The 12,231-nt window shown below is 32.6% G+C and overlaps 1 protein-coding gene across 1 annotated transcript in view; it reads left to right on the forward strand.

Annotated features, from left to right (window-relative positions):
- Positions 1 to 12,231, forward strand: part of LOC124537973 (E3 ubiquitin-protein ligase UBR1) — a 47,150-nt gene that overhangs the window by 13,653 nt on the left and 21,266 nt on the right. Inside the window, exons 3-4 of the mRNA XM_047114974.1 lie at positions 9,937 to 10,085; positions 11,150 to 11,314. Coding sequence (XP_046970930.1) covers positions 9,937 to 10,085; positions 11,150 to 11,314 — 314 coding nt within the window. The remainder of the gene's footprint in view (positions 1 to 9,936; positions 10,086 to 11,149; positions 11,315 to 12,231) is intronic.

The following is a 12,231-nucleotide window of genomic DNA, read 5'->3' on the forward strand; positions in this document are numbered from 1 at the left end:
TAACCCGCATTGGAACAGCGTGTTGGAATATGTTCCAAAACCTTCTCCTCAAAGGGAGAGGAGGCCTTTAGCCCAGTAGTGGGAATTTACAGGCTGTTGTTGTTGTTGTTTATATTTGACGTCCGCGACTATACCTACTTAGAGTTCAAGTTTGTATTATACAGAATTTTATCAACAGCCACGCAGACAGAGACAGAAATATTAGTAAAGTTTATGATATTGATTATAATTATTTTTAAGATACATTTTTTTTTTGTGTTTTTACTCTTGTTTCATTATCGTAGGGATTATGTATGAAAGACACCCCGAGTCTAGTATTAATATATACGTTGTATGGACTTGTCTTTTCTCCCCTGATCTCATATAATCTTATCAGTGTCATTTCAACATTGCGATCGATAATAACATTTATTTTGAAGTATTAGTGTTGCAAATTGCTTTCGAAGATTGAGTGCTTTTTATTGATTGTTGTTTAAATAAATAAAGTGTGTTGTGATACGTTGTAGGCAATTGTTATTAAAAATATGATCATTTATAGTTGTACACGCGCATCGCGGTGGTCTAGTAATCTTTTTAATATATATTTTTTTGTCTATCAAAATTGAATTCGTGTTTCTATAAATGAATCTCATAGTGGTATGATGTTATTAAAAATATTGCAGAATTTGTGTTGCAAAAGTGATGTCGAGTTGCTAAATGACGTATGTGAATGTGAATCGAATGAAACAAAGTATAGGTATGTGACATTTTAAATATTTATCATACACATTTCAAGTAAAGGGATATTTGGTTAAACTCTACTTCTATACTAATATTATAAATGTGAAAGTAAATCTGTCTGTCTGTCTGTCTGTCGCTCTTTAACAGTCAAACCACTGAAGCAAATTTGAACTTCAATCAAGGACATAGACTAATTTTTTTGCCTAACACATGACATCCAACCCCTAGAACGCGAGCGAACCCTTAGTCGACAGCTAATAATAATAATAATAAATCTTTCTTAATTCCACACACTTCTACATTATAAATTAATAATGATAAATATAAGGAGTGTTTAACAAATATATAATTGCGTGGTAAACCACTAATTATAGTCGACAACTAGTTAATTATAAACATCTCAGTTTAGTTTAAAGAAATATATTTTGTGTATGCTCAAGCTTTAAGAATGCTTCCTGTCCGTTTCACGAACCACATTATTGATTTGTGTTTTATTTCGAGTGTCAAGGGCGATCATGCAATATATGGTTCAGTCATTTGTTTTTCGTTATCGTTAATAATGATTTAATTAGTAAACGTTACAGCTTTAATTGCTAAAGTAATAAATTATTTATTTATTTTACTGGGAACGAAAAATATATTTCACTAGGTTTGTTTGTTTTTTTTTTATTTCTCTTTAAAAAGGCAGCAAAGATGGCCTTGTCCCAAGATGGTATGTAGTTGAACCATGAGTAATCTCTTACGGTCCTTAACAATAGTGTAAGAAATTTCAAAAAACGAATGAAGTATTGTATATAATTATGTTCTTGACCCTGATATAGGGAATATAACAAAGATACATTATTATATCTCTTCAATATTTAATAACAAATACCTGTAATTAATAATTTTAAAACTATTTTAAATGAATAGTGTTCTATAAGTTGGATACCTAGAAAATATTCCATATATATGTGTAAGATAAAATACGTTTTATAGTGTGTATGTGTGTGTTTAATGTTAATATATATGTGTGTCTTGTAAGGTTCTTCCGAATCTTCTCTTCCGCAGTGTACATATAATGTACAGTATAATAACTCTCGTTCACATATGATTCTTTTTTTATCGATAATTATACTGTTTATGGAGAGAAGACAGTATTCATAACTTGTATGAATTATTTTAATATAAAAAAGTTTTTATTTCAAGTAAACTTCCTTCTACCCGTTTTAGTGTTGAAAAAGGTTTTATTATAAGTCAACATTCAACACAGTAATGGTATTTAAATTGTATGAAAATATATTACTCATAGCAGACAAATATAATCGTACTATTTTACTTATGTGCCTAGCCCAGCTTACCAAATAAACGTAATAATATATGTCGTATATAATACGATTATGACTCATGTATGTATATGTTTCAAACAAGAACGTATCTAAGAGTATTAGCTGATTTGTTTTTATCAATTGCGTATGTAGAAAATAGTGTTGAACGTAGTTACTTTACTACGGCAATAAAATGTCACGCTCGACCGATAAATAATATTTCTGTCAACATTTTTATTGTTTTAAATAAAACTAGCAGAGGATTAGCACGCTTAACTCAAGGCGTGATTAAATTTTTTCCAGTAAACCTTATGTAAAACGTAGTCGATTATTTGATTACCTGTTCGACGTATTCGATTTGTGAATATAATTGGCACATCAAATCCGACCTCCGTGGTCGAGTGGTGTGTACACCGGTTTTCATGGGTACGTTACTCCGAGGTCCCAGGTTCGATCGGTCGAGTCGATGTAGAAAGACTTCATTAGTTTTCTACATTGTCTTGGGTTTGGGTGTTTGTGGTACGTTACTTCTGATTTTCCATGACACAAGTGCTTTAGCTACTTACATTGGGATCAAAGTAATGTATTGTGATGTTGACCTATATTTATTTATTTATTTAATATTAAATGTTAAAAGTTTTATAATAAATCTTTTCTAATAAATTGTAGGTAAAGATTATGCAATCGATTAACTGGATTGAATGTAATGTTTGATAGGGTTACAGTAATTATCATTAATCTTGTAAGAAGGTCGCAGCTATTGAACTTATCAGTCCAACATCATACAGCGACAGTAACTGCGTCTCGCTGTCTCGTACTAAAAGCGATCGTTATTAGATATAATATGACATATACAATAATATTAATATGTATCATGTTCGTAGTAGCATAGAAAAACGTGTATAAATTTTCTACGGAAGATTGACGAAAGCTTATTCCAGTTGAAGTAGGACCTAAGAGCTATACATTCCATTTTGCCAATAACTATACTATATTGCGATGTGTATGTACTTTGTCGTTGAATAGACCATCGATAGGAAGAGCCAGGTAACAGTCAACAGGTGTTATTACTTTATTTAATACATTTCTTGTGTAGTGGCTGTTTTGCGTTTCTAATTTTTTTTATATGGTGTAGGTTGGCGGACGAGCATATGGGCCACACAGTGGTCACCATCACCCATAGACAATGACGCTGTAAGAAATATTAACTATTCCTTACATCGTCAATGTGCCACCAAGCTTGGGAACTAAGATGTTATGATCCTTGTGCCTGTAGTTACACCGGCTCACTCACCCAATTATTTGTCCAACCGTATGTCGAGTATTTTGTGTTATAGAATCATGAATCGAAATGCTTCTGTTAAGATATATTTTCAGTTTTTACTTGATTTCGAGTAATGTTCTTCCCTACTTAGTTGCCTTAAAGGTTCTCCATCAGGTTTTCTACTATTTACACGCGATTATCAATTTCGACTATTCCCCCAACAAAAATCAGCTCAATCGTAACTGAGGTCTTATTGATATCAGCTTTGATACGATCCCGATTATATTCCATCCAATTTCGACCGTTGGTTTAATATAATAGAAAAACAACTGGACAACGATTTAGATTTCGATTCGATTGCGATAAAGTGATAATCTGTTATTAGAACTGGTGCCCAAATAAAGTATTATGTTTTATTTCCTACATATCTTGTTAAAGCAATAGATAAATATAGGATATATTTCATCTCGGAAAACGAGAATAATCGTGTGAATAATGTTTATAAGAACATGTCTGTACATGTTGTATATGACTGGCGCGAGCCAAACGCGACCTTGATATTTATTGATTTATTCAGTTACAAAGAAATAATATCATCCGTTAAGTGTTATTAAATTATAATTAATTCATGTAATTTGCAACTTTAAATAAAAAAAAAAAACAACTATAAAATTTAGCTTTGTGCATTTGTATGTCATTACAAACGAATATGTGTGTTACAGGGTAACCAAATTTCCGGTATTTGCTCGGAAAATTTGGTAAAGAAAAATTAAAAAAATAAAACACCACGAATCATCGGATAATTTCTAAGCCTTAACAAACCAACATCTATTTACACATATTTTTCACACAACTATTTAGACATAATTGTTGAAGTTGATTTTGAACACCCGTTGTCCTGTATCCTAGCACGTCACGTCTGGTGACCCTGTTACAATATAAGCGATCTATCGTTACTACATAACATCGTGAATGATTTAAACGTGACCAGTACTGTTGCTCGTCTATATACTATGTTATGTACAAACAAATGCCAGTCGGTAACTTCGCGTTAGGTAGGTGCTTTATTCTTAGCTATCCGGTCGCAATTGCGTTGTTTGTTCCAACGTACAATGGTAATTTTCTAGGGGAGAGCATAGGTTTTTCGAGCCATGATGTTGAGGAAAAATATATGTCAATTCCAATTTCAAAATTCGAATGTTATCTATTCGATTAATACTAGGACTTTTTTTACAAGAAAAAAGATATAACTAAACCTAGTAATTGTTGACTATAGTACCTATATTTATAAAATTTAAAAATATATTATAGAATGCACGTGACTTTCAAAGTCTCTCATTCATTAAAATATTCCGAACTTAACTATTTTTGTTCTAAAATAAATTTTCAATTTGATATATCTGTTACGAACAATTTATTTAGTAGAAAAATATAATCGCAAGCTGTATTTTTACGCTTTCTGGAGAAAAATATTCATTACATACGCGGTTTTCTTAAAATTTTAACTTTTTAGTATAGAAAATATGTAAAGATGTTATTACATTTTTTACTATGAGTTCAAAAATAGAGAGTTATACTCGTCCTATAGCAGATATTAATACTTTGTATCGCTGTATCTAAACACAAAACGAAAGTAAGAGTATGATCAATGAGCCAGCATCTTAGATCCCTTGGTTAATGTAGCATTGACGGTGTTAGGAACAGTTTATATTGGTGACCATTGACCGTCAGATAAGTAAGGGCCGTTTAGCAGTTCTGTTCCACAATTCATGTTACGAGTTTTGCGTTATATTTTTTAGGAGTTCTAGTTTCGAAGTTATTAAAATACATTTTACAGTACTTAAGAGAAAGCGTGGGCGAGCAATACGATGACTGTATTAGTGGGCTAAAGGCTGGCTGGTTACGAGCGGATAAATTGGCGCGTTACTGATCGTGTTATATTTGTTTATATCTTTCATGAGGTACAGAATCCTATGTTATACTCGAGGTGTTCTTAGAGTATGCCTTTGGGAATATTGATATTCGGGATTATTTACAAGACATAAAGAAATAGTTTTTAGAGCTTGGTTTACCCTTAAGGCCAAAGGGAATTCTTAGGCATATCTCATATTTTTAATTATCTGTAACGAGTCTGGTTCGAAAACTACGAACGCACATTTTATTTTATGAAACAGCGAGAAAGACCTTAATAAAAATGCAGGCACAAACACTTCTATACGATACAATAATAACAATAAAGACTGTTTTAGTACTACAAAGCCAGGGGAAATTATAGATTATACCCCGAAACGCAAAGGCATATTTTTATACATTTATATGACCTATATTATATCAAAAATACATAACGATAACGTGATTTAATCTACAACTAATAATGCCTTCTAGTTTAAAATATAACAATTAACATATTTTTAATAAACTAAGTTATTTGACAAAGACGTTATTCTTAAAACAAAAGACCGTCGCTTCGCAAAAGTATTTCTCTCCGAGTTTACTTTTTCTCTTTGTTAACAAGGCCGCATTAATGGTTCAGTGTCATCTACAAGGTCTTAGGGAAGCAGGTACGCTGCACACTGGGACAGTGCCAGCTTCCTACAATACATACAAACAAAAATACATTTTATTAATTTGCGATAAGGCACATACCATAATTACAGTAACTCAAATGAAAAATGCACATTTGAAGGAAAATTTGCTTTATTGTCTCGTATTAAGGTTGAATTTGTAGTAAATGTATAAAAGTGAGTTTTCTTTTCTGTCGATCGAATTTGAAAGGTCATTGATTGCTAGTAATTGTTTCATTTGTCTTTTGCGATTATTGACATTACAAAATTTACGAATTTGTTTCAATTTTGAGCAAAAGCTTGGCGTTGCTTAAATATAATATTCGAATTGAGGTCGTAAGGTTCGTAAAAGTCGCAATATATCGGCAATTTAAATTTAAAGCTGCTTTTCTGTGATTGGCCAAATTGTTTTAAAAAGCTAACGGCCTATAATTACTTGTTGAAATAACATCACAGGTAATGAAAAAAAAACAAAAATGTGCCGCTGATTCGTTCAGTTTCAGACGAATAATGCATCTTATTTATAAACAAAGGTAGATACAGGAGTGACGTTATGCTTTGTGATGGCATTTGCCAATAAACTCTGGTCGTTTTTTATATTGCCAACACAAGTCAAATTCCATTTCCTAGTAGTATTTCATTCATTATATTTTATCTAGTCTTTTCTTTGGCCGATAAACGTTTACAATAAGAAATGTAAACATCGTTTTATAAACCTAATCTTAAAGATAATTTATACATACATATGTATAAGGTTTTTAAAAAATGATGCCAAGTTTTTGCCAGCGGTTCTTCTAAAGTATAATATGGTATTTCCTTCCAAACTGGTGGAAGATAATTGACAGTATATACTATCACTCTATAAGAACTAGCGCGCACTGGTAACTTTTGGACGCGACAAGAGTGACGAAACAATCACCGTGACAAAAGTTACCAGTGCGCGCTAGTTCTTAGACTTGAATACAGATTCTAAATTACTATAGAGCAACTGATAAATTTTTTAGCGGTTCGAAATTCAATTTGCCCTATCTTTCATTTAAAACACAAACAAAATAAAACACATACATTTTAAACCTTATCTCCTTGATATAAGATTTAGTTTTTTTGTTATCTGGCTCGTCTTCACCCATGTCACTGACCGTACGATGAAAATAGAAATAATTTCATCGTTTCAATTTTTGTATTTCAAACTTTATAACAGTGTTGATAAGGTTTATAATTGTTTTTGTGTGAACTTTATATATGAGGCTCTATTCCTGAATTTAGGCTGTTGAAATATTATTGAACAAATGGCCTATTCCAAAAAAAATTAAATATTTTTATCGTGTTCCATGTCTACGCAATAAAGGGGTAATGTCTTTGAACTTTCAAAATTACATTTTTTTATAACAAGAGATAAATATACTTTTTATTCAATGACTCTTATATATTTTTAACCGACTTCAAAAAGGAGGAGGTTATCAATTCGTCTGTATTTTTTTTTATCTTTGATACCTCATAACTTTTCACTGGGTAGACCGATTTTGAATTTTTTTTTTGTTTGAAGCACTACCTGTGCTTCCCTTGCGGTCCCATTTTAATTTTATCCTTTTCCGATGATGGTATCCCTATGAAAACGATATAAGTCTTAAATTTGCTTTATGTGTATGCGCGACAAATAGGTTAATAACTCAAAATGGTGCCAACCAATTTTGATGATTCTTTTTTTATTATAAACGATATACTTCAAGGGTAGTTTTGTGAAAGTTTGGTAAGGTTCTCAGCATAGAAGCCATGACAAAGTAACGGAACGGAAGGGAACGGAACAATTCTGAAGAGCACGTTAGCGATCCTCGGCCGAATCTTTTATTTATATGTTATTTGAATATCTGAGTCACTTTCCGTAACGTGGTTATGTTCATGTAATTGTCATAGTCGAATATTATAATCAACTAGCGACCCGCCCCGGCATCGCACGGGTGCACGGGGACACCGGCTCCAAATATAACAATAACTATAACTACGTTATATTATCGTAAATCGACTTTTAAGTAGTCTAATATTTTTCATTTCATTTTACTTAGGAGGACTCTAAAAATATTTTGAATACGCAATTATTTTTATTACTTTTTATTGCATATTTATTTGTTATGGATCAGAAAAAAATATAATTTAAATGGGACCCCACGGGAAGCACTACCTTTCAAATAAAAAAAAATTATCAAAATCGGTCCACTCAGTGAAAAGTTATGAAAAAAAAAATACAGACGAATTGATAACCTCCTCCTTTTTGAAGTCGGTTTTTCTTTTTGTTAAAATTTTTATTTATTCTTGTGAAGCTTAATATTATATAGAATGATTTTCATACAGGATTATAATCAGAAATCACTAAACTACAAAAAGTTTGATTGTATATAAACATTGTAGAAGTCGGTATAAATCGAATTCTGATATTAGTATTTCATAAAAAAGTTATTTGGCGGTAGGGCTTTGTGCAAGCCCGCCTATGTACCACCCACTCATCAAATATTCTACCGCTAAACAACAGTACGTAGTATTGTTGTGTTCCAGTTTGAAGGGTGAGTGAGCCAGTGTAACTACAGGCACAAGGAACATAGCATCTTAGTTCCCAAGGTTGGTGGCGCATTGACGATGTAAGGAATAGTTAATATTTCTTACAGCGTCATTGTGGCCCATATGCTTGTCCGCCAACCTCTTCCATAAAAAAAGTTAATATGAATTTGAAAACATCAGCTCCACAATCTTTCGAACCTCTAGAAAGTAATTTGAGTGCAGGATTTGTGTGTGTGTGAGTGTTACATATTAGTTTACGTTTTCGCAGGTCTTGGAATGGTTATTTCTAGCTGAAGACAACGCTTGTAAAACACAATTAAAATCTAGATGTACATATAATAAAATTGATGTGTCTTTTTATAATATTAAAATAGCCGCTTTTTACCAAATGTATGTATGTATACACGGTATGTGTTCTGGTTAATCCCAGGATTGGCTGGACCGATTTTGAAGGACTTTCACTGTCAGAAAGCTGATGTAATAAGGAGTAACTTAGGCTACAATTAACATTTTTTGTTTAATTTAGCCGCGCACGAAGTGGCGGGTACAGCTAGTATTATATTAAAAAAATCATCTGTAATAGGATGTTTATTTTTTGGTACGAAGTTTATTTATACGGCTTGTAGTAAAAACTTCAGAACTTTTCCCTTCTTTCTTATTTTATATGACTTTTTGTTATTGTTTTCATCACTGGAAATTTTACTAAAAAAACATTGTCATTTATTTATTCTCGAAGTTTGTTAATGAATTTTACTGTCTGCGTTTAATTACATAACATAAAGCTGAAGTAACTCCGTCTCGGATGTTGACACTTTTGAAATGTAGATTTCGTTAATTCTGCCTGCTTTATTAAAGCCTTTTTTTATAATTAAATAAAGCAAAGGCTAGCAGCTAATTGATTAATATAAAATCATTATAATATCGACACCTGTCTCTCATCACTATATAAATTACGACCACGTTGAACTTAAATAACGACCATATGTATGTCAGACAAATGCCCAACAAGAAACGTCATCAATAATACACGAATATATTATGAACTCGTGTATAATGTACATTATTTTTTTTTATATAATTAGATTATAGATCTCTTAGAGTGGCCTCATGCCAAGTTGGGGAACAGTTTATTGTTTACCGCGCTCCGGTATTATCGTCTTTGCTTATTTTACACGAGATTTTATACTCCCGACGTTTCGTTCGTGTTTAAGTTCGTTTATTGTGTCAATGATCTCGAAAAATAACTAATGTACACCCGTAACATAAAATATATGTACAGACGAACGTTTTTCTTTTATTACTTTCGATTACGATAAAACTGAACTTTTAAATAATTGACGTTTGATATTTGTGAGAATCAAATTTACAAAAAATTGCCGAATATTTTAATTCAAGTCTCTGTTAAATGGTTATATGGTCAGCTGTCAATCAAACATTAGCCTTTAAAAATTCGAATATGTACGAATAATTCAAATGTTACTCAAACTTAAAGTCCAGTTGGAACTATACCAATGAGTGATATCGACAGATTTACGTTACCGGCGCGCGCTGACGCTGTCGTGGAGTTATGGAGGACGAAGATGGCGGAGGGTGTCCTCTCCCCGGCACACTTCCAGGACCACTGGCGCGTGACTGTGCCCAGGATCTATTCGCCACAGCCCAACAGGACATGCTTGGGTAAGTTTACAATATATTCAGCTAAAAGTAAGAGTAATTAAAGCATTTGTTTCTTATTGTAATTGCCGAATAAAAGGAATTCGAAGATAATAAAGTCAGGTTTAATTTAATATATTAATTATACATTAACTAATAAAATAATTAGCTTAAAAAGACCCGTAAAGAAGTCCGCGACGATCTTCATGGATAATTCACAAATTCATGATAATTAGATGACTAATAGATACATTTCAAATTAATTTTGTATTATACCGGGAGGTCACGTTTGCCGGTCTGTTGTGATCAATAATAAAATTGCCAGTGTCTAAATTTTATATTTTTTGTGACAAATTCTTGGTTAACCATCTGTTGATATTTTTTAAAAGTTTTTTTTTGTTTCTTAAACTAAAACTAGGCTATGTCTAAATATATAGACAGTCAGTTATTTATTTACGTTTCTGTAGAAATAGCGCGTTGATAAAAAAACTGTTACACCAGCGGATGTATTCATAGCAAAGATATTTATGCCTAAATATATTATTTACACTGCTACTAATACATTGTTTGTCGGTACAGATGTATGTATGTGTGACGCATTTTCAGCAGTTACAACTAACCCGCAAATAAATTTCTTTAAATAAAAATGTTTATTAGAAATATCATCATCAAATTAGCGAGTTAAGTTTTATTTCAAAGAAATCAAGTCCGATTCCAAGTGTATAGATAAGTAATTTGCAAAGATCAGATACCGAGATTTTACTTGGTGGTAGGGCTTTGTGCAAGCCCGTCTGGGTAGGTACCACCCACTCATCAGTTATTCTACCGACAAATAACAGTACTCAGTAGTGTTGTGTTCCGGTCTGAAGTGTGAGTGAGCCAGTGTAACTACAGGCACAAGGGACATAGCATCTTAGTGCTCAAGGTTGGTGGCACATTGACGATTTAAGGAATAGTTAATACTTCTTACATCGTCAATGTCTATGGGCGATGGTGACCACTTACCATCAGGTGGCCCATATGCTCGTCCGCCAAACTATACCATAAAAAAAACCTATATTATAACGGGATTTATGTTTATGTTCCAGATTGGTCCTTCGACGAAGAGTTAGCGGCCAAGCTATTGATACAGCCCCTGGAACAGTTTGTGTGGGGTTCCGCAGAGAGCTCCGAACCACCGCCGCCCCGACGGTCCACGTTATGCGGCCGGGTATTCAAACAGGGAGAACCGGCATACAGTTGCAGGGAGTGCGGTAAGTATTATTTTTTTTATAAATTTATTTTATGGTGTTGTGAAATGGGTCGCAGGTAGAAAGAAGAACACGTCTGCACTGTTCGACAATTTAATTTAATGTGACACAAGGTAACCGAGTATCTTAACAATAATTGAGTGAGTGAAAGATTGAATGAATGTAAACATATAATCAAATAACTAATTAATTATTTAGTATTTGTGGAGACTAAGATTTTTGTAATATTCCAACATATGGAATAGGTTGGCGGACGAGCATATGACCAGTGGTCATCATCACCCATAGACAATGACGCTGTAAGAAATATTAACTATTCCTTACATCGTCAATGCGCCACCGACCTTGGTAACTAAGATGCTATGTCCCATGTGCCTGTAGTTACACTGGCTCACTCACCCTTCAAACCGAAACACAACAATATTGCGTATTGTTGTTTAGCGGGAGAATAGCTGATGAGTGGGTGGTACCTACCCAGGCGGGCTTACACAAAGCCCTACCACCAAGTAACAAAAGTCCAGTGCACAAATATAAAAAAAATCTTTCTTGTTGTAACCCATTCCAATGCCATTAACAAAATTTTTAATATTATTCAAACACATACAAATATATACAGATTAATAATGATTATTGTCGATTAATTGTTTGTATTTGGACAAATGGTCTTTATTTTGCTGATTAATTGTTTGACAAATGGTGTTCATTATATGAAAAAAGAACGAATATATTTAAATTATTTATCATGTAATATAAATTAAATAACAATTTCACAAAATTGACGTTTATTGTTATATATTGTTGTGAAAATTTAGCATATAAGAGTCCAATGCTATCTAAAACTCAATATATTAAGTAATTTATTGTATGTTATAACAAAAAAAATATATATATATAATATATGATAGAAGTCAAAAGGCTGC

Source organism: Vanessa cardui, chromosome 19 (assembly GCF_905220365.1).
Source record: "Vanessa cardui chromosome 19, ilVanCard2.1, whole genome shotgun sequence".
Classification (NCBI taxonomy): Eukaryota; Metazoa; Arthropoda; class Insecta; order Lepidoptera; family Nymphalidae; genus Vanessa; species Vanessa cardui.